The 24,023-nt window shown below is 43.8% G+C and overlaps 1 protein-coding gene across 17 annotated transcripts in view; it reads right to left on the minus strand.

Moving 5' to 3' along the window:
• Positions 1-502: 502 nt before the first annotated feature.
• mecom (MDS1 and EVI1 complex locus) overlaps positions 503-24,023 on the minus strand; it is a 37,297-nt gene continuing 13,776 nt past the window's right edge. For 6 of the 17 annotated variants that reach the window (XM_034209875.1, XM_034209878.1, XM_034209883.1 and 3 more), the window contains exons 8-17: positions 20,383-21,745; positions 20,119-20,209; positions 18,687-18,713; positions 12,709-12,875; positions 12,441-12,518; positions 10,494-10,663; positions 9,491-9,635; positions 7,149-7,394; positions 6,853-7,063; positions 503-2,310 (exon numbers count right to left, since the gene is read on the minus strand). In XM_034209875.1, the coding sequence (XP_034065766.1) occupies positions 2,176-2,310; positions 6,853-7,063; positions 7,149-7,394; positions 9,491-9,635; positions 10,494-10,663; positions 12,441-12,518; positions 12,709-12,875; positions 18,687-18,713; positions 20,119-20,209; positions 20,383-21,745 (2,633 nt within the window). In that variant the 3' untranslated portion in view covers positions 503-2,175. The remainder of the gene's footprint in view (positions 2,311-6,852; positions 7,064-7,148; positions 7,395-9,490; positions 9,636-10,493; positions 10,664-12,440; positions 12,519-12,708; positions 12,876-18,686; positions 18,714-20,118; positions 20,210-20,382; positions 21,746-24,023) is intronic. The other 11 variants (XM_034209876.1, XM_034209886.1, XM_034209884.1 and 8 more) reach the window with 3 other exon arrangements.

Genomic DNA, 24,023 nt, shown 5'->3' on the forward strand with positions numbered 1-24,023 from the left:
AAACCTGGACAATGGAGCGTCTGAACCTCCGCCCCTCGCAGCCACAATGTCCGCCCACGTTGGCTGGCAGCAGTGTTGGGGGGGGGTGGGGGGTGCCGGATGGGGAGGCCTGCTGCAGGATGGGACTCTTATTGAGCGTTTGAGCGATGAGCCAGGTCATCACATCTACCCAACTCATCCATCATGCCCCACAAACGGACACAAATAAAGAGGACACATTCCTGCCTCCGCTCCCACTACCACATTCAAGCCCTCTCCAGCCTTTTCTCTCCTTCCCTCTCTCTCAATGCGAGCCAAAGCCCCGAAGAGCAGAGTTCAGGCTCTCTCTCGCTCTTGGAGGCCATGGGAGCGCCAGAAGAAAGCGCCAGGTGGTTTTCTGACTCACGTCTCTTAGAATAAATCTCCGTTTGGGCCAAAATGATGGGCAGCCAGAAGGACTGTATGGAGTGCGGTGGTGTGAGGGAGAAATGGGGGAGGAATAAAAGAGAGAATGGCAGACATGTCAATCCACATTGTAGTCCTTTATTTCTTAGTTGTTCCTCCCACAGTATTGAATTGAAATGCATAACAGTTACATTGTAGAAAGCATTAAAACAAAGTACCTCAACTCGCTGATTACTTTTTTTTAAATCGATTATAAACAAAAACAACGACAAAAAACAAATCTGGTCCCTCAAAACGGGAGAATAAATGAAAAGTAATCTGTTATTTATCATAAATTTGGCACAAGGGATTAACATGAACCGAACGTCACACAAGCTTGCAGACAACCGTAGAAAATGTCAGATACAGATCTTACCAGACCAATCATGCGTTTATGAAGAAATTATACCTGGCTTTTTTTTATTACTTATTCTTTATAATGTTTTTTTTTTACAATTGAATCATTAAATTGTCATAGAAAACAAAAACCCCTAAGTAATATCTATTCATCGACCGGTTTCATTAGAAGAATAAGGAGTGAATTGTATGTTTAATACTATCCGGCACTCAAATGTAATCTACAAACCCCATTGAACTCTGGGATAGGCCCGGTGAAGAATCTCCCCCTCTCACCCGGGCTAAGAGCAGTGCTATTCAGTAAACAAACTACAGTTTGCCAAGAAATAAATACAATTCTCAACATACAACAGCAAATAACAACAACAACACCAACGAAAAAAATGGAAACAAAATCATGATTGTCTAAAAAATGAAAGACACACGAGCATGGAGTAGCTAACGACTAGCATTCAGGCTATTTAGTGGTATTGTTGGCTGACTAGGATGGATTGGGAAAGAAGACTTATGCCCTTTACAGAACAACAATTAACTTCAGCACTGGCTACTATTTCAGTAAAAAGTGTTTTCTTCTCTTCCACTAAAAAGACAATCTATTTATATCCTTTCACAGATAGCGCAGGCGGGCAGATGGAGAGAACAGAGACACTCGTGTACAGTGCTATGATTGTGCAGACACACGCAGCCATGAAAACGCAGATGGGAAACTGGCCTGATTTCAGTTCAGCAATTACTTTTTTTATATTTGTTCTTCAGTGACTTCAGTGATATTGAAGCGCCTCTAGCGCTGTCCGTACATGGAGCGGTTTTCATTCGAGGCTGCTAGCCCCACCCTTCATTTTTTTTTTATCATCAAGTACATGTCTTTATGAGAAACACCTGTGGATCTCTGGGGGTTAATAAAGGGGGGATTCTTGTAATATGATTTAATGATGCTTTTGTCAGGGCTCTTACGCACAGTGAAACAAGGCGGAGACCGGCTGTCTTACAGACACGACCACATCAACTGTTCTCCTCCCTCTCTATGTGCTGGGCTATACATGTGTAGCATTGATACATCAGCACATCCATCTTCCATGTCCACCAGCTGCCTTCGCTGTGCAAAACATAGAAATTCAGCAGAATAAATACAGCTATTATTATTATTTTCACCACGATCATTATCTTTGCTATCATCCTGGTTGGTGTAAGAAGTCAATTCTCAGAGGCACGTGTTGCTCTCTATCTGTTGGAGGTGTTGGGGGTCCCTGCTCGGTGTGAGGCTCCGCTCAGCAGTCAAGGTGGGCCGTGGTTCTGCTCAGCAGTCACTCTGTGGACCCTGCAGTGGGCTCCCAGTGCCATAGGTCAGGTTTTTAGGGGGTTGAAATGTGAAAGGGAAGCGCTGAAGGGGTGTCATCATACGTGGCTCAGGGACTGGATGGCACTGGACTCAGCAGCTGCCCGGGCCAGACTGTGCCACATGGTGGCCGGGGTGTGGGAGGCCGGGTGCAGAGAGTCCTTCTCAGCCAGGGACAGCATCATGGCATACGCCTGAGGGAGGGACAGGGGTTACAGCTTTTTGTTTAAAAGGAATGCACATTTGTGTTAAAGTTTACTCAGCTTTCCTCAGTTATTGGTTGTTGTGTGTTACTGTCTCCAGGTCCTAGACCTTAGTGGGACGTAGGGCTGGGCGATTTTTTCGGTTTTAACGATTAATTTGCATTTTTACTTTCCTACGGTTTGTGAAATGGCTGAACCGAAAAATCGCGATTTAAAAACATTTCTAGACTCCGCAGATTTGTTTTGCTTTAAGGGACTCCGTAGTAGCTTACTCTCTCACTTTCCAGAACGCGCACAAAACTCAGACACATTGCCTGTGACTACCCGATCTGCAGCTCTGTGTACACATATATCACTTAAATTATTCAATACATCCTTTGTACTGAAGTATTCAAGAGTAAATAAAGTAAATAAAGTTTAATATAAATGATTTGCTGTGGCCAATTGTTTTCATTGCATTTACAGACCCGTGTAAATCTCTGATACCACCCAATGAATGCATTGACTTGCTTGTAGAACCACGCTATACAAAACAGATAGCAACACCTATACAAACTATTTAAAAAAAAGGGGCTACTGTATCGACCTATATAAAGTATATAAATATTTTTTTTTCTTCAAAATACCAAAATATCTTGCATTTTAGCCATGCCTCATTTCGCTCCATTTGCTTTTTCCAGCGCTGTTTTTGGAGGGGCTGATTCTGTGAGCTGCAGCTGACCACGCCCCCCTGCAGGAGAGGGGAGCGTGCTCTGAGATCAGCTGCTGGGCGGTCTGTAGAGGGGGAGGAAAAGAGATCTCCGTCCTCCGTGTTTAATTCTTATAGAAGTAAGAAGAGAAGTAATGGGGCAGAAACCCTCCTTTTTACGCAGCGGTCCAGACATAGACATCAAACGGCGACACATATTCAGTTGGCAGTTACTTTGGCATTAGGGCAGGGATATCTAGATACTTCCCAAGGTCTGACATCATGAAGTGTGCTACTTTTAAAGCAAGCAACGATGTTTTCAAATCTGTAATCAAATGGCTCCTCAAAAAGTTCAAACAGTAACAACGGACTACTTTTCTTAGCGGATGCATGTCAATTTAAATCAATACATACAACTATTTTTTAAGTCAATAAAATCATTTTCTAAATCCATAAAAGCATTTCAATTAATATTGGGAGTCATGTCGTTACTTTGTTGAGAATGTGGCCATGTGTAATAAGCGGGATAATGTGCACATTGCATAATGTGCCTTCATGCCGATCTAGATCCCTCCGCAAAAAAAACAAAAACACGGCTCGTTCGCGGGCGAGAGCCGGCTCCCGTCGTTCACTTAAAAGAACCGGCTCTTTGAGCCGGCTCGTTCGCGACCCACACATCACTACTGACAGTGTCGTCTACCTCCCAGTCAGAGCAGGACAAAATTGAAGCTGAGCTGTCATCCTATTTGTTGTCGTCTGAGACAGACCCTGATACAGACCCACTGCAGTGGTGGAAGCTACATGAAGCTAACTTCCCAAGACTGAGTAATCTGGCCAAGAAATTCCTGCCACCCTTCGGAGAGGGTTTTCAGTACGGGGGGTAACATTGTAACATGCCAAAGAGCATGCCTCAAGCCAGAGGCAGTAGACAGGCTTGTCTTCCTCGCGAAAAACCTGTAGACAACTTCCTAGAAAGTTAAAGGGATGTTATTTTGTTTGAGGGTATTTTTGTATTATTCATTTCATTATCATTATTTATTATTTGTTGTATTTCATTTTACAAGTTTTTTCAGGGATGGCCTAAAAGAGATCTTTTTTTCAGTTTGATTTAAAAATAATCTTTGCACATTAATGACAGCCAAGTGCCGTGGTGCTGTTTTTATTTTATTATTTTTATTCTTGAACAACTGATTTGTTCACATAGGCCTAGACTACTTGGTAATCTCATTTATTTGTATTGTGTTAATAAAGAAAATATGTATTTAAATGTTGCCTTGGTCTGGTTTGTTTAGAAAAAAACAGAAAAAAAATCAAGGTTTAAATCGAAAATTGTCCATTAGTTAGAAAAAAAAAATCGCGATTTTATTTTTAGGCCAAATCGCCCAGCCCTAGTGGGACGTAACATTTACCTAAATGCTTTGAAGCAGATTTCCATTATAAGATAAGATAAGATAGTACTTTATTGATCCCAATTAGGGAAATTGTTGTGTTGCAGCAGCATAAAAAGACATGGCATTGTACAATACAAATGTAAAGACTAGAAATAAACAAGAGAATATACATGTTGAATTTACAAATTAACAATAACAAATGATAAAGCAAGTTATTATATATACTTAAGTATGTCAGCGATGGAATATTAAATATTAAAATGAATATATGAATTTAAAATGTACAGTGTGATTTTAAGTCCATTATGTAGGTAAACAGACAGTGGAGGAAAACATGTACTTTAAACCCTGAGCCTGTTTTTCAGGTTTCAGGCTCGAAAATGACATTCCCAGAACAAATGACCATATCTTCCCTTCTAAAAGGGTTAAATTAATAATCTTTTTTCTCAAAGCAAGGTTACATCTGTGAGTTGGATGTAGAAAAGTCAGAATACATATAGATGTTTTTTATTTTAAAGAAAATTCAGATTGAACATGGTAAAAAACTGTAAATTATAGTGCCCGTCCAAAACATATTTTGTACTTATAGTGAAAACTAACCTTGGATGATGGGTTAGTAGACTAAAGCTTTAGGAATCAAAAGTACCGCATATAATAAGTACCCTGTATCAAGATTGATGCAAAACAAGTGATATTTGACCTTTTTAGACAGATTTAGCAAAAAAAACCCTCTTCTGGGGCCATTTGGGTGGATTTTCCATATCTCTGGCCCCCCTTGCTGGATTTTGACATGTGACATATCTTTCTGACCGTCAGAGCCAATGGAATCGAGGGGAACTCCCACATAGCCCTTATTTGGTAATGTGTGTGTGTGTTAGACCATGGTTAGACTGCTGCATAGCAAAGACCGGAAGCAGCAGCCACTCTGGTGGCTACCATTAGCAGCTAACTTTTGCTCTGTGATTTTTGCATAAAAATGGAATTATGGATTATAAATGAAATATTTTTTTTATACCGAGACGTTAAAAACCTATGGATTAACCGATTCAGCTGCGTTTTTTCTCGTTTTAATGCCATTGAACACGTCTTTTGATCAGATTGACAGCTACGGTGAGACATCTCCCCTAGAAGCTCCGTAAAGGTACGTGTTGTGATGTCTGTGTTTGCTTCCCCTGTCGCGAGTTCGGATCACTCAGTGATGATACTATATACCTAAATAATCTGTGGAACCTCAGCTTTAATCGGATATCTTGTATGTGCAGCTACGATAAGTAATAAGGGTACTTTTATCTTGAGTTCTGTGCCAATGTCCGTTAGCATTTTTCGCTAAGGGGTCATTTAGATGCTTCTTATGAGACTTGTGTTTTGTTTTGGTAAAAATGGTTTGTATCGTCAGTTAGCTGATATTAAAAACATGTTAAACCCCAAGGTCCCCGCCGGCGGGGACCTTGGGGTTTAACAGGTTTTTAACCCATATGATGCACTTCAGTATTATTTGGAAAAGTTACTTGAATATTTCCATTTTGTGCTACTTTATACTTGTATACTCTGCTACATTTTAGAGGCAATATAGTACTTTTTGCTCCATTACATTTATTGATAAGTGATAAAAACAGGATAATATACGATTTTTTACTGTATATATACTAGGGCTGAACGATTAATCAATTTTAAATGGTGCGATTATCAAATCGCAAAGCCTGCGATTTTTTTTTAAACTTTTAATTTTTTTTAAACTTTTTTTTTCTTGTGTGTCAGTCTTCCACACCAATCAGAAGTGCTGTGCTCCACATGAACCAGCCATTGTTAACCAATCAGAGGGGGCCCATGATAGAAGGTGATAGACGGATTGATCCAATCACCTGCCAAGTGCTTTTGAAATACTTTTCCAAATGGCTTCCAATGGAGCTTTCCTAGATGGTTTGGTGAAACAAACCATCTGAGTCAGGTTAGTAATGCTCCATCACATGTTCTATTACAGGGTGAGTCTTAAACTGAAGCTTGACTTTAAAGCAACCCAACGGAAGTTTCATGTAAGTTTAGTTCTTTCACTCGTAGCTCGGGGTGCTAGAGACGGGAGCACGTTGATACGACCTACCTAGCCGGAGATATGGCCGCATTTTACAATAAACTTCCGTTGGGTCACTTAAAAACAAATATCGCAAATCGAATCGCAATATCTGTCAGAAAAATCGCAATTAGATGATTTCCCCAAATCGTGCAGCCCTAATATATACTTTGAAACATTTGGCTGATAATACTTTATGTTACTGAAAATGGCCATCGTGCATAATGAGGACTTTTACTTTTGCACTTTACTTACATTTTGATGCGAATGCTTTTGTATTTTTACCTAAATAAACATTTAGAAATGGACTATTTTAAGACCATTTTGTTTTAGTAGAGGATCTGAATACTTTATCCACCTCAATGATATGTCTGTGTTTCTGTTACCTGAGACTTAGACTTCCTAAAGAGCGGCTGTTTGACAGCGTCAGCGAGCGATGGGGAGCCAAACGATCCGTCGTCCTCATCTCCGTCCCCGTCGCTCATCTCGCTCTCATCCAGCTTGCGCATGTCAGAAAAGTGACGGATATGATCCAAGGCTGAGTAGCTCTGCTCCTCCTCCTCCTCTTCCTCCTCCTCCTCCTCTTCCTCTTTATACCTGCAGGTCAAGCAGAACATTTAAAATAAGCTCATTTCAAGATACTTATGACATGATCATCATCTCTTAGTTTGATCGAACGTACCTCCGAGGAGAGGTTTTGCAGTTGAGGTTCAAGTCGTTGGGTCCGCTGAAGTCCATCTCGTCCTGTATGATGTCGTCAGCGAGGCTGCTGGGAAGTGCCTCGTCTTCCTGTTTCCCAGGGAGGCTGCCCGGCTCTTCTCCTTCCTCTTCATCAGCCCCGAGGTCCTCCGCTTCCTCGTCTTCCAAGTCACGTGACCCGCGGCTCGCCATCAGCGGCTTCTCTTCTTCGAATGGGACGCCGTTTAACCTGCGCACCAAATACAATGATCAGATTAATACAGCTTCATAAAGTAGTAGGAGGATGTTTTTGTACATTGAAGAAAGTTGCTAGGAAACTCCTCTGGTTATGTAAAGTAAATAGTAAGTCATAGCAATGAAGACTATACACAGGTATTTGTTCCTGTGAGAATCTTGTTCTACATACACAAACACTGTTTTGGGGCTCAGAGGTGGATCTGACGCATGATCAGGGTCTGGGACCGAGAGCTGGATTCCTGTTTGTCATCAGGCTCTGGTCTGGAGCCCCTTTGGGCACATCAGCGCTGATCGCTGCAGCACTTAGCTGGAGTGCTTCGCCTCTCTCCTTGTTTATTTTCTCTACTATCTTGTATTCATCTAATAGGCAAAATATTTAGCTGACAGCCCCATTTGTCGGCAGAGTTATGAGAGCGCTGCCAACCGGCCCATTCCTCTTTCCCCACGGAGGCAGAGAGGGCGAGCTATCCAAACTGTCGGAGTCTTAATCTGTCCCTCTGTCTCAGCGGCACAGGAAACCACCATTTGGTAAATCATCTGGAACCACATTTAGACTGATTCACTAATTACACTCCGGGACGTCTTTCGTCAGCTCTAAAAAATGCCGTTTTCTTGCACAAAGGATTCGGACTGGGAACGGGACGTGGAAGGAGAAGATAGATAGGAAACAAAACACATCGAGTCCATCGCCGTGTAATTATAGGATGTTTTTAAACAGTCTACCTGCACTGGATGTGGAAGGGATGCATTTGAGCGTGCAGTGAAGGTAGAGCAGATAACAGATTAGGCACATACAGTATCTATCTTAAATCCTCTTTATCTGCAGCAGATAATAAAGTGCTTTCCACCGAGCCCCCGCTGGGACGGAGAGTTTGTGGCCTCAGTATTCGTACTGTGTGAAGCTTACAGGGCTGAGAGCGGCTCCTAAAGAGAGAGCTGTGATTAAGAAAACAGATTCGCTAATTACGCTTTCAAACGTGGTAATTTGCTGGGGATAAAGTATCTATCAGAAGTAGTCAGGAGCGCAGCACTTTGAAAGGAAACACGGGGCGACCCTTTGACCCCACCCCCTCTACCCTCTTCCTGTAGGCAGACATGTTGGTTCCAGATGTGCCGGGCTAACTGCTGCACCACCCCCCCCCCGGTCCTGCTCTCACAGGCCTTCTGCACAATCACCCGAGATCTCTATCCAGCCTCACAATCTGCCCTGCCATCACACCAACTGGAGTCACATGAAAACAAACACGGAGTCCTGAGCAGACCTCAGAGCTGCTATCCGACCTGATCGCAGCTCCAAGAATTTATTTGCATAATGCTCAGACGTAGTTGCATGCACACAGATATCTGTTGCGTACGTGTGGCCCAATGGCAACTGATATAAGGAGCTCCTGCCGTTATCTTAAATGACATCGCAGATGATTGCTCTCCACTCCAGACCTCTGAGCATGATGTCATCATTAACGAGGGGCCGGCTGGGTGGTAGGAAAATCTCCAAAATGAGCTGATAGCAGCCGACCTATTATTCATACCTATTCAAGCCCTGAGAGTGCTTTGTAAGTCCTAATTATTACAAGAGTTCAACATGCAGTAATGAAGGACTGGGACCTTTTCAGGAGGAATCGTTTATCCCTGCTGTGGGATTATATTTGTGTATAGAGGTCAAAACTGCAGCAAAAGTTGAAACATATAGAACAACTTTAAAAAGGACTTGTTTATAATTTACTTCATTTTCAGGTTCATATCAGTATGTTGTGTCTCTACTGGGACATGTCTCCATGCTTTAATGTTCAAAAAGCTCTTTATTTTTCTCATACTGCCTGTGCTGCAGCACCTCTTTTCACCCTCTGTCTGAAACCAGAGCCCAGTCTGCTCTGATTGGTTAGCTGGCCGGCTCTGTTGTGATTCGTCCCGCCGCTTAACCTACCTATTACGTACAATGTATTTGATGATGATGATCGGATTTTCTTTTCTCATTGTACCTCGGAAATGATCTTTTGCCACTCTGCTTCTATTGTATTTGTGTAAAAACATCCAGTATAGCTCTATAGATGGAGATCAGATCAGAAAAGACGGTCTGGCTCTGCTCACCCTTCCTCTGAGGGGTCCGGGGAGGTCTGGCTCTGGCCCGTGTTGCTGATGAAGTTTCTGATTTCATTAAAATAAGAGTCTTCTTTGTCTTCCAATATGGCGCCGCTACCGTCCACTTCAGAGCGAGGGGACGACATCGCAGTGCCTGCAGAAAGAAAAACAACACTCAGTTCTGATTCTGACTCTTCAGCATAATACATATTGAATACATTTATTTTAAATGTACATTTTCATGTTAAATAAATTATAACGACTGTTTAAACACACAGTTTTGTCTGTTTTCCATAAGTATGTCACTATGATAGTGTAATATATTGACTGAATGACTGAAATATAAAAATTTGATAGAGACCGATTACGTCATATGGAAATATTTGATTGTGCATCATGTTATGTACATTTTAGTGGAATCATTTGTGACATATTTGGTATCTTAAAGAACCTTAGGGAACCTTAAAGGAAGAATGAAAATGTGACATTTAATTAAATGGGTTTTGGCAATGATTGGCCACACAATATACACTTTGAATGATGGACTTGTCGAGGTATCTTTGTCGTTTATCATGTAAACGATGTTAAAACAGCTTTTCTGTTGAACCATTTCCTTTATATTATCTTTGTGTTATTGTGTTTGTGCAGAGGTGTCTGATTAAGCGGACCCCTCCTCTGAGGAGTGTTTATCTCGGCTGCTGGCAGTGTGTCGCTGCTGTTCTGCTGATTCAGAGTCAGAGTGAAGCTGTCAAACCTGTGAGCGCTGCTGCTGATGGAAGCAGCTCATTCAAGAAATACTGTGTGCTGTTGCAGAGGTAGATGACAGATTTATGTCATCAACATTTCCAGCTTCAAAAAAGGGTTTCCAATTAGGAGTAAATTATGTTTTATATGATTCAGCAGCGAGAGTTATAAATACGTTGAACTAATATGCAAAGGAGCTCGGATTTCCCCTGATGAAACATGGAGGGACTTCAAACAGCTGATAATCGAATTGATAGAGACGTCTCACCCGACAGGTTTCCGTTCTCGTGCTTCTTGAGGTGGCGGTCCAGGTTGGTCTGCTGGCCGAAGCAGCGGTCACACAGGTGGCACTTGAAGGGCTTCTCCTTGTTGTGGATGTTGCGGATGTGGCGCTGCAGGTTGGAGGAGATGCTGAAGGAGCGGTCGCAGTATTTACACCTGCAGGAAGAAGTAGAAGGAAGTCTTTGAGTTAAAAATACACAACCTGCGAGTCATAAGTCCAACTGTACTGCATAATGAATCAGGAACCTGTGGTCTGGTCTGTGGGAAACATAATGGGACACACACACGGTCCCACAGTCCCAGACATGATGGAGGAGCTTGTTTAAGGTGAAACAGCTCTGCCTCTTATCTCCAGCCAGCGCAATAAAACTGCATTCTTCCCTCACTAAATAATCACGCAGCAGATTCGGTCGTAGCCCTGCAAAATTAGAGCCTCCTGCCAAGTTTCTTCATGCAAAATTATACGAGAAGATTACATCTTTTCTTCTGCTGGAATTAGCTCGCTCGATTGGCTGTTCCCTCGGGAACCCACCCCCCCTGGTTATCTCCCCCACAAAAAACTTACAATACAGCGGTGTGCTGTTTAATGGCATGCCAGCGTTCAGTGTGGAGAGCAGGACTATTCAGGACCAGGGCAGAGAGAGGCCTGCTCTCGTCTGACTCTCTCTACTCTACTCTCTAGCCTCTCTCTCTCCTCTCTCTACTATCTCCTCTCTGTACTCTCCTCTCTCTCTATCTCTCTCTCTCTCTCTCTCTCTCTCTCTCTCTCTCTCTCTCTCCCCTGTGGTCAGCCAAGCTTTGGGCCAACATTCCTCCACCTTAGAAACTACAAAGCAGAGCAGAGCTGGCCAGCGCTTACTCATTATCCACATGTAGTAAATGTGCAAGATTCATTTTTACATGTGTACCAAACTGCTGCTGCATTGTTACTTCAGCAGCACCTGGGAAGGGAGGGCTTTTATAACCAAAGTTTCACATAAGTCACGTTTCTGCATCTTTTTGACTAATTTTCTAACTTTATTCCCCAAAAAAACATCTATTTTTGTGACGATAGTAAGCACTTGATGCAGCAAGTAGATTGATAAATACTTTATTCATCCCAAATTTGGAAATTATTTTAAGTGTTGAGGCATTCAAATATTTAAAAGGTGTAATAAAGTATATACTAACATAATATACTACAGCAGCAGAAATGTAGACACAACATATACATAGGACAGTATATAAATGATACTACAGTTGTGCAAGGTAGCCAGAGGGCATGCAGATCACTTTGACCTCCTACAAGAGAAATGACCACAGCTGCCGGGACATCTGCCTCATCACCCCAATTTCTCACCAAACTTCCTCCCCTTCCTCGCTCTGTTTAACCAGCCCAGCTTCCCAACCCCCCCCCCCCCCCACTTTATCCTGTCACCCTGACTACGGGCACCATTTTTCATCAGGCAAATTATTTAGCAGCAGGATAAGTACTCCAGGCTTTTACGGCATACGAAAACACCCATAAAGTCAGTCCTAACTGCAGACAAGAATTCCCTGGGAAAACATCCATCGCTGCTTTCAAATACATCTCTCTATCTCTGCGTCTGACGGAGAACGCGCTGAATGAAAGCAGTGATTCACTCGGGATTTAATGTGCAAATCTGACTCTTGACTAGCCTTTTTTAGAGTGTGTATGCTTGGAAGTGAGGACGGTAGGAGGAGGGATGCTGGCAGGAGAGAGAGAGGAGGATGATATTGAGCTGACGTGTTGCTGTTGGACTGTCTCTTCCCTTATAACAGCTCAGAGCAAACCCAAACACACCTCTTCAACATATATACACACACAGACAGCTCTAGGAGACTGTGTGTGTGTGTGTGTGTGTGTGTGTGTGTGTGTGTGTGTGTGTGTGTGTGTGTGTGTGGCTCTTAAGACTTGTAGAGATAGTCTTACTTATACGGTTGCTCTCCTGTGTGAGTCCTGAGGTGGCGGGTCAGGTTGGCAGAGCGCGGAAATATTTTTCCACAATATCTATAAGGGGAAAAAAACATTTAAAAGTATGGTTTACCTTTTGAAATCCCCCGCAAAAACTCTAACAGTGATTACAAAAAGAACAACAAACCTCTACTATCAAAAAACTTGCCAGACGAATGATAATTTACCACCAGCATGAATGTTAACATTTTAAGAATAAGACATGCCACAGGAGTTTCTGTATTACCTGCATGTGTAGCGCTCCTTGCCCTTGCGCAGCAGCGTCTCTGGTAGTGCGGAGGGGGGGGCTCGGAAGTCAAACATGGAGGGGACGGAGCGCAGCAGGTCGCCGGACTCCGGCTTCAGGGAGCCAAACGTCTCCAGCTTATCCGCCATGTTCTCGATGGCCGACATCTGAGGACACACAGGAGAGGAGAGAGAGAGGTGAGTGTGGTGCCGGGAAACACAACGTTAGCATTGCTAAGCTAACATGCAAATGGTACTGGGGAATGTTGAAGCACCACCACTTGATAACACTGATTTGATAGTATGATAATATAGATAAAAAGGATATTATGTGAGAAATTCACTATTTTCTTTATCTGTTAAGCCCCAATCCTGTTTTTCAGGTCTCAGGCTCGAAAATGACATTCCCAGAACAAATGACCATATCTTCCCTTCTAAAAGGGTTACATTAATAATCTTTTTTCTCAAAGCAAGGTTACATCTGTGAGTTGGATGTAGAAGTGTCAGAATCAATATAGATGTTTTTATTTTAAAGTAAATTCAGATTGAACACAGTAAAACAATTTAAATGATTGTTTCCGTCCAAAAAAAAAAGATTACTTATAGTAAAACCACCCTTGAATGATGGGTTGGTAGACTAAAAGCTTTAGGAATCCAAACCACAATAAATAAGTACCCTGTATCAAGATTGATGCAAAACAAGTGAAATTTGACCTTTTTAGAGAGATTTAGCAAAAAATACCCACTTCTGGGGTCATTTGGGTGGATTTTCCATATCTCTGACCCCCCTTGGTCAATTTTGATGATTGACATCTCTTTCGTGGAACTCCCACCCACACACCCACATTACCAAATAAGGAGTGAGACTGACGCATAGCCAAAACCGGAAGCTGCATAACTCTGGTGTCTACCATTAGCAGCTAACTTTTACTCTCCGATTTTTACATAAAAATTGAATTATGGATTATAAATAATTTTTTCAAAGCCACAGACACATTATCAACCTATGGATTAACCGATTCAGCAACGTTTTTTCTTGTTTTAATGCCATTGAACACGTCTTTTGATCAGATTGACAGCTACGGTGAGACGATCTCCCGTAAAAGCTACGTAAAGGTACGTGTTGTGATGTCTGTGTTTGCTTCCCCTGTCGCGAGTTCGGATCGCTCAGTGATGATACTATATACCTAAATAATCTGTGGAACCTCAGCTTTAATCGGATATCTTGTATGTGCAGCTACGATAAGTAATAAGGGTACTTTTATCTTGAGTTCTGTGCCAAAGTGCGTTAGCATTTTTCGCTCAGGGGTCATTTAGATCAGGGGTGGGGAACCTTTTTCCTCTCAAGGGCCATTTCAATTTTTTCAACATCCTCCGAGGGCCGTACAAATTATTGACCTCTGCTTGAAAAACTAAAATCACAGCCCATTAATTTCGCCTTTCTTTCATGCTGTGCAAAGAAAAAGCAACCTCTTAATCCAGATATCTTACCATGACTCGCGTAGGCATGACCACCAAAACAGAAAGATATGGACACAAGATGTGTGCAAATGTATTTAGTTTCATATCCATGTGGAAATGATTTAAGTGGTGGGGGACCTAACCTCCTCGAGGGGGGTCCGGAAGGTTTTTTTTTTTTTAAATGTTGAAGTTAAAAGCATCAATCTGGTGCACTTTGAGAGCAACATTAAGAGATCTATGGATACATCTCTCAACAGGCCAGATGAAACAGAACTGCAAGCAGATTTCTTTTTCTTTATGGATATTTTACAAATCACTCCCCTTTCAAACTGTATTATTTTTTTCATTTTATTTTACTGTCATATAGTATTTTATATAGTAGTTTACTTTATTCTCTTATTTTTTTATAACTATAATGATCATATAAAGATGTGCCTTTACCTCACTGGTTGGAGAAAAAGCTTCTTATGTTCATTAGCATAGCTAGCTAACCAGATGCTAATAACAACAAAGTTATTGACTGTATGATCAGTATGACAGATGAGCAGATCGCCACTGGGCTTACAACTAAAGACACAGCCACGCAAAAACTGCAGCATGTGTACGGCTCCTTATGGGTTCTGCAATTTTTGAAGTGCCGGAGCGGCGTTCTGGTGCTCTCCGTCAAAACTACACCCCTGTCAGACGAGACATATACCACGTGATGACACGTTAGGCTCGTGTTGTGTTCAAGGACCCTGACCTTGGCCATGAAAAACAGGCACTCGCTTGTTTAATTCTTTTGCGGTCTAGATTTCTTACATTTTTTGCTTTTTTGCGTGTGTTTATAAATTACCTCGAGGGCCGTACCAAATTGTCTCGCGGGCCGTATACGGCCCGGGGGCCGGAGGTTCCCCACCCCTGATTTAGATGCTTCTTATGAGACTTGTGTTTTGTTTTGGTAAAAATGGTTTGTATCGTCAGTTAGCTGAGATTATTCCCGTTAATCTGGTATAACACATTAATAGGTTCTTAAATATTAAGATCCCTGAGACACAGTGTCGTGAAAAAAAAACGCAGAGGGGGTCCTTGGGGCTTAACAGGTTAAAAACATATATTTTCCCAGCTTGGACAGTTTAGAAAGACATCATTTATAATACAGGATGTGGTTGAATCCTTTTTTGATTACAGGATGCAATAAAATGTAAAAAATAGGCTTAAATGCTCACACATTTAAATAATTGCAGCATCCATACATTTCTATATATGTTGTAGATGACTTAAAAATAAACACAAATGCCAAATGTTGGATATATTTGAGTCTTATGAACTGTTAAATGCTTTTTACCAGATATATAATTAATACTTTTTTGACAAACGTGTTCCTTTGTGATGGACGAGCCTTGTTTACAAGCTCACCAGGTGATATCAAGTGAAAACAGGTACCGGGAGAATTCTTATTACGACGTTCATCAAAGATTCATGAACAGCAAGGTCAAATCCCTGATTATGTGTGCATGACAAGTACGTTAGATCTTGATTCATAACTTTTAAATAAAAAACAGTGTTCTCCTATTCATGGTGAGTGGAGGGCAGGCATGTTAAATTCAGCCAAGTCTAGCTCTCTAACAAAAGCACATACACACACACACACACACACACACACACACACACACACACACACACACACACACACACACACACACACACACACACACACACACACACACACACACACACACACACACACATGTCACACACATACAGGATTAAGGACTGCAGCCAATCTGCTAATGAAGCTGAACATTTACTTTCATCAGGAACTCTCTGAGGAGATATGTGCACTTGTTAGTCTGTGTGTGTGTGTGTGTGTGTGTGTGTGTGTGTGTGAAAAATAAAGTATGTGCTGCATGGTGGCCGTAGTTGATTAATTGCCAGCAATGTGTGTGAAAATATATGTGTGTGTGTGTGAGAAAGGTATGCATAGGTAATGTATTTGTGTGTAGAATGGGTGTGCTTAGAGGCATGTGCGTAGTATGTGATTGTAGTGTGTTTCTGTGTGTTGTCAGATACATGTTTGTGTGTGTGTGTGTGTGTGTGTGTGTGTGTGTGTGTGTGTGTGTGTGTGTGTGTGTGTGTGTGTGTGTGGCAGAGGAGTGATTCATGTCCACTGCTGGGCTGTAAACCATTCTGTGCACAATGCGGGCAGACAGCACATTCGTCAATATGAAAGATGTTGACATTACTGATCAAGGGCCAGACACGGGTAATAATGATATCGCTGTGCTGAGAGGGGCGGGATGGGGGAGGAGCGGGGGAGTGAGAGGGAGGCGGAGGGCGGAGAGGGGGTCCCAGAAGGCCGCGGGGCCTGTCAGCCCATCCCACACACACATAGGCGCTTTTTCTCCCTTTCCTTTAAAGGGGCCATGCAAATTTGCATTATTTTGCGTGTATTGCATTTTCAGCCTGTTTCTTATTCTTATTTCAATAAGGCAACAAATCAATGGTGATTCGGGTCCTCCACCAGAGCCCTGCTCCGACTCTGACATTTCATCTCCTGCTTTCACCCCCTGTCACTCTCAGGCTTCACGCCAAGACGGAGCAGGCCGTGGGGAGGGAAACAGAGGAAGAGAATCGGAGAAGAAGCATGATGAAGGACTAGACGATAGGGGAGAAGAGGAAAGAGAGAGGGGAAGGGGAGAGAGAGAGGGGAAGGAGAGAGAGGGAGCCCTGGAGAGGGAAGGGCTGATGGATGACGCTGGAGCCCGGTGTCGGGAGCGGCTGATTAGGAGTGACGGCCGAGTGTAAAGTTCCTGCCGCAGCCGTCCACGTTCCCACTGAGGGAGGATGTGGAATGTCAGGTCCGTTTGATTATGAATATGCCAATGCTGCATGCCATGAATCAAAGAGCGGGAGAAGAGAAGGAGGGCGTTGAGGGATTGAAGAGGAAGGTGAAATGCTTTCATATTTCTTAATAACGCGCACTGTGTATTTCATGGGGCTCTTTTCAAGTGAATGCTCAGTTTGTCTGTCTTGCTAAACGAGAGCCCATAACTCCTGGGAACATTAGGAGCCCCTAAAGCTGTCGGCAGTATCGAACCCGTCCGATAAGACACTCTTGAGAGCAGAACAAATACTCCATGTGCTGGGGAGTCTGATCACCGCCTCCACCCACCCACTGCTGCTGCTGCACTCTATTAAGAGTTTAATCTCACACCTTTGGTCAAGCTCGGCCTCTGCGTGCTTTGAATTAAAGTCATTGATATAAAAAATAAAAGGTGTTTGTCTGGCTGATTGTAGCAGAATAACATTTTCATTGGTTTCTATAGGCACTTTGTATCGGAATAATGTTATGGTAAATGCATAAGTTAACGCTTAAAAAAAAAGAAAAGTAAATTAATAATAAACGATTGAGTTGTGTACTTAATATCAAATGAATTATTATTAAAGTATTGTTATTTTCCAGCTTAAACTGATTGTTTCATGGCCTACGTTGGTGGACAAACAAAATCATATTTCTAATCTCTTATGTTTAAGTGCTAAGCAGATTCAAATGACTTGTTTGAAGACAAGCAGTACATTATTTATACATACATACATTTTAGTCAATGAATAAGATGTATTAAAGAATAACAATAAAACCCTCGTCCACTGAGCGGTTTATATGGATGGTGAGCCAGCTTCATTAGGCCACTGTTTGACAATATGTGTGTGTGAAATGTTCGTTTTAAAGGACATAAACGGCCCCACATTTTTCTCTAAAGCGATTTTTCAAAGGTTTTATTATAACGCCCCTACTTCTTTGTATAACAGACCTACACACACACACACAAACACCCAAAACCCCCTTGTCTGTCCCCCCCGGGCAGTGTGTGTGTCTGTGTGCGTGTGTGTCTGTGTCTGTGTGTGTGTGTCTGTGAACTTGCTTGTTGCTGTAGCGTCGCTGGGGGACCAGCAGTTGATTGGCTATCTTCAGATGTCAGTGATGCTGTGAGGGCCTTAATTAGCGAGATGCATTCTCAATTGTTGATCTTTATCGGGAACCAGATGTTTTGCAGGGAGGAACTAACCCCCCGGTCCCCCCGCCAGTGTCCCAAAGAGACTGTTACCCTCGCGCTGATGTAGAGCAGCCCCCCTACACACCACCCCCCGACCCCCCCCCAAACCCATTTGCAAGAGTACTGCTTCATTCGCCAAATAAGCAAACATATATTCAGAGCTGCTGGGTGTAGCTCGTCTGGAAATCCCCACTTTAAAGCCTTTCATGTGAATCTGAGAGGGGGATATTTCCATATGTAAACAAATCAAATACTCAGAGCAATAAAATAATATATTCCGATGTACAATATAAACATTCAGATGACATTTCTGGTTTTATGGCCAGACACAAGTCCAGTCAGTGCGTGATGGGCTGAAGCCATGCGAATGCCGGTCGATTGTAAATTGTAAAGCAGCCCATGCGTTAATTAAAGGGGAGGGGGTCTGTTTGGTATAAAAGCACAGACACACGGCAGTACTGTAGGTTAAAGAGGAACTTACCCAAGTTCTCTGATCTGGCAAACGAAACTGAGGGGCGGAACAGAAGGAGAAAGAGAAGGCAGTCAGAACCAGGAAGTGGCGCATGAATCAACAGCTTTTTGATTGGACACATATGGGTACAGAGGGAATGATGGGTCCCGATGTGATTCACTCTGAATGAGCTGTCTATCTGCAGAGTTATGGCGCTGGAATCATAGGAGGCTCTAATAGTTCCCAACACTTCCTGGTGTTCAATAGGCTCATTATAGCAGGCTACAAATGTGATGCCAGTATGTAATCTAAGCCAGTATTGCTTAGCAGTAAAATATCCTGCCAGGAAATAAAAAGGCTGAATCACGAAAGTTTTTTTTGTTGATATATGGAGTGAGTCAGGTGACTGAAAACAAACCCCCTGAAAAGTATACAGAAGGGCTCCTTCTTGCCTGGTCTGGGTTAGACCTACTCTGGTGTTTCTGGGAATGATTTGTGTGTCCAGACATCATAAAGTCATAAAGATGGCCTAAGCACTCTGTTAGTGTTTCTACTGATAGGACACCTCATTAAGGCGTGCGGGACGGCCATGTGGCTGCTGCAGGCTGGGCCCTCGCAGCAGTCTGGACAGGGGACATAAATCAGACAAATGAAACAGCCTGTAAAAACCAGACCAGAAACGTCCAGAAAGGAGAAAAAAAAAATCATACGCCTGAGAAAGTGGTGTTTTCACTTTCCGACGGACCGTTCTCACCCGCGGGGGGAAGATTGAACAAATGAACGTCAATGCAACACGTCATAGAAACAATGCACACACACACACACACACACACACACACATATATAAGGAGTCTAACCCTGGAAACATTGGCACCGGGAGCCCAGGGGCAGAAATCCCGGCTTTAAAGAGCATATCATTTTTTATATTGTAATTAGAGACATGTTATGGGAAGATGTGTCAGGAGTGTGCCCTTTCCCTCTGCCACATCTGTTTCAGATAGCCAACAATGGGCTCTAACAGGCAGCAGTGTGGATAAGGCTGGAGCCGCATGCTAATCCTTAGTAATCCAGTTTGGTCAGCCTTGGACAATCATTCTGAATTATAGAAAGAGTTGTAATGTTATCCTAACTGTATTAACGCCATGCTGCTAGATAGGGGAACCCAGCGTTGAACTTGTAGCAGTGATGTAGCCGGGGTTACATGGACAGAGTCATCACATTTCAGCTTTTTAAACAGGCATGACTGCCCAGGAAAATAATTAGGGCAGTTTTTGTCCATTTCTAGGGTCATTAAAGACTTCTTATATCTTTAAAATCAATTGAAGAATAACAGAATGGCAGTGTAGGTTGAAACATACCGCTAGATTGGTAAGAATGTGTACACCAAACAAGGTGTGTGCCATCTTGTTATATTTGCTCTAAATGCCCTGAGGTCCCGTTGATTCCCCGGTCAGAAACATACCTGTGGATGGAACAGGAAGCCGGGTGCTGGTCGCATGTACTTGTCTTTCAGAGTCTCAAACGGATCGCTCATCCTCCTCTTCTCAACCCTGCTAATAATAGAATTCTCTTAATGCATGTACAACACCAAACACCACTACATTTGTATTCAGCAATACTTTTTTATCAGTAAGCAATTACATGACATTTAGCGTAGTGAAAACGTCTTCACATGATGTGCAACTGTGGTGATTATGTGTAGGTACGCTACTGGGAATAACAATACCTGTAGATGGGGTCCATGAAGAAGGGGGTGGGCCTGGCGTGTTGCAAAGAAGTGTCAGCTTTCGGGATCTCCACTACGGCCTTCTCCTCCTCACACCCCATGTTCCCCCTCGTCTCCTCCTCTCTGCCTCCACGACCCCGGCCCCCCAGACTCAGGTCGAGAGGCTGTTCCTGCCCACTGGAGCGGGAGGCCCCGAGTTTGGAGGGGGCAAACGTGGCAGATTTCTCCATCTTCCGCTTGGTGGTGAGGTCAAACGCTGTGGCAGCCTTGCCCTGGGCCTTGTTGTCCTCAGCTAGAGACTGAGGCTCGACCTTCAGGCCTACAGGTCTGAGGTTCCTGTCTGGAAAAGGGTAAACTGGGGGAGAGAAAGCTGGGAAGAAGGGCAGCGGGAACATGGAGGGGTAGGGCAGAGCGCCCACCTTCTTTTCCTGCAGGCCGACCAGCCCCGCGGAGCCAAAGTACTTCTCGGCAATGGAAGCGATGGCCTTAATAGAGTCATTCACAGCGCCTGTTACAGCCGTGTGCTCGTCCAGCGAGGGTGGGATGAGGGAGGGGCCCGGTAAGTCTTTGGCAGCACTGCTGCCTGTCAGGCTGGGGCTCTGAGGGCCTCCTTCACTGGCCTTCCTCTTGGGGCCTTTGCCATTCTCTCGAGCAGCCCCCCTCTCCCTCTCACTGTCCATGTCGCTCTCCAGCTCGGAGCCCGATGTGCTCTCCAGATCGCTCCCGCTGGGCGTGCTGACGTCGTCCAGGTCGCTGCTCTCCGACTGGTCGCTCTGCTTGTTCCGCTGCTTCGTGGAGGACGAGGAGCTCTGGCCATGGCGCTCCGATCCTGCCATGTGACCGCCGCCATCTTTACGCAGAGCCTTGAGGAGCTCTCGGGACTCCTGAAGGCCAGGGCTCGGAGCCAGAAGAGGGCTCTTGTTCAGCTCGGGCCCCGGGAGAGGTGCGTGGAGAGGATGTCTGAGAGGAGAGCTGGCGGGAATGAGCTGTGGCCGGTGGTAGAGTCCAGAGGGGAAGAGGCCGGGGAAGCTGAAGGGAAACGCTGGTGCGGCGGGGAAGGTGAGCCCGCTGTGGTGGCGGCTCGCCCCAAAGTAATCAGCCAGCCCCACGACGCCGTGGCCCATCGCCAGAGCGGATTTGTCCAGACCTGGGGCGCCAGAGAGCGGCATACCCTGGGCAAACAAGCCCCCCGCTGTGAAATGGTTCTTCCCTTCACAGAAGCGCCGGTGCTTGTTGAGGGAGGACGTGGTGCTGAACATCTGCCCACAGTCCTTACACTTGATCTGTGTGCGGCAGTCAGCGTGCATGCGTTTGTGGCGGCACAGGTTAGAGAACTGGGTGTAGGACTTGTGGCAGACCTCGCCTGCAGGGACACAGAGACAGAAACACAGCGCATCAGTACACACCAATCCCCCCCTACACACACATTACATTACATCACAAGATAATGACATCTCTAGTTAGCAAGCTTCAGGCAGGCTAAGGGAGAGGAAGTAGAGTATGAATGATCTGCTCCTGTTCCCATCAGCCCTCTGACAACAGTCTTCCAGCAAAAATAAGAAGGAGAGGCGTGTCCAGATCCTGGCATTGTGAGGGGAATCTGTTTGCTTGACGGTGTGAGTCAGTGGCTGCCACTCATCACCTGCACATCAAACCAAATTCCCAGGCATCTCTAGGCCCATTGTCCTCCCAGGGACGCTCCCAGGGAGTCCATAAACAATCACACTCAAGACACACACACACACGGACATGCAGGCACATTCTAGAAATATTCACAGACATACAGATACACATTCTCAGCCACGCGCAATACAATGGCTCTATTTTAAGTTTGTGAAGGAAGCGGAGTTGAATGAATCCTATCCTGCAGTCCGGTTCCCAGGGACAGGTCTCACGTCCTCTGCTGCCCCTCTTCCCTCTCCCCCCTCCGGGCCCCTCTCAGCCCCCTCACCTTGTCCCCACTGTCCCTGTCGTCCTGCGCTGAGTGACATTCCCACAGTCTAACCCCTGTGTGCCTGTCTGTCTGACCCTGGATGACATACAGTGGCTACACCCGGCCCTAAGACAAATCCTCACCGTCTGTCATTATCTACGCCATTATTAGTCTGTCAACATTATCTAATACATTGGATGATTTGTAAGAATTAACAAAGGGGGATAGTGGTTATTTATTTTTTCCCATGACAATTTTTCTTGTTGTTCCGGCCTTGCTTTAAAGAGAACATGTGCTCATTTTCAGGTTCATATTTGTATTAAGTGTCTCTACATGTCTCCATGCTTTAATGTTCAAAAAGCTCTTTATATTTCTCACACTGTCTGTGCTGCAGCACCTCTTTTCACCCTCTGTCTGAAACCAGAGCCCAGTCTGCTCTGATTGGTTAGCTGGCCGGCTCTGTTGTGATTGGTCAACTGCTTATAGATGTCCAGCCCCTAGCCTATCACGTACAATGTGTTGGAGCGCTAGCCAATAGAAGTGCAAGTATTGCTTAGTGATGTCACTATGTTCTTGAAGTAAACTAAGGAGTCCAACTGAGGCGTGGGGGGGAGTGTGTGGGAGAGAAACTGGGATTTTAGCCTTTGCACCCCATTTCCATGCACACAAACCTATAACACGCCACAGGAAAGGCACAAAGCATAATAAGGCCTTTTTAATGTTTTAAGTAAAGCACTTTGCCTCTTTGTCCAAATATGCTAAATTAACAAACTTGTCTTCTCTTCCTGTTCTAATAGAAGTCAAGAATGCAGTTTGGGAAATATGTTCCTCTTTCTTGACCCGTGCTTAAACTCTAGGATATGTTGCAGATCAGCTACAATGTTTAAAAAAAGACTTTGATCCTGCAACAATACCAGAGAGCAGTTAGGAGCAGCTCTGGATGATTGATTTGGCTCACTTTATCATGAGATCTTCAAAACGAGGAGAAGGAAGTGGTTAGGCTCGCACTGCGATTACACTTCTGCATACTCTGGATGCCTTCCAGCCACAAGGTGCACAATTTAAGTAGATGGGGAGCAAGAGCCGGGAAAAAAAGTATTGTGGAAACAGATTTAAATAAACACCCCAGAGGAACGCCAGAAAGGACTGCCGCTCGGCCAAGAGAGAATGTGATATTGTATAAAAAAAGCGTATTGAATGAATAGATCCAGAAAACTCAATTGAAATGAGTTGTATTTGTGGCTTGGCTTCGGCGGATACAATCAGGGTACAAAGGTAGTTGAAAACATTTTTGAAACATCTGGGAAAACAAAATGATTCCTTTGATATCGCACATGTTGTTCCCGCTCTTGGAAGCTTGCACAACACAGATGAAGATTAATGTAAATACTTTTCAAACTGATTCATATTTGAAAAATCTGTTTGGCCAAAACCTACCAAAACGTAGATCTAATTACAAATGTAAGTAATACATTTTGTGTAAAAAAAGCAATGTGTGTACTTGGTGTGTGTATCTTATATCCCTCTCATTGTGTGTGTTTGACACAAACTACAAGAAAAACCCATGCATCATAAATCATGTAGCTGTGACATTTACAGACCAAAAACACACACGCGTGACACACTGTGTGTTAGATCTGCTTCTCCACGCGTGTGTATTGGTAAGCTTTTATTAAACCAAAACTAAATATTATAAACACATTCCTGC

Source organism: Gymnodraco acuticeps, unplaced genomic scaffold, assembly GCF_902827175.1.
Source record: "Gymnodraco acuticeps unplaced genomic scaffold, fGymAcu1.1, whole genome shotgun sequence".
NCBI lineage: Eukaryota > Metazoa > Chordata > Actinopteri > Perciformes > Bathydraconidae > Gymnodraco > Gymnodraco acuticeps.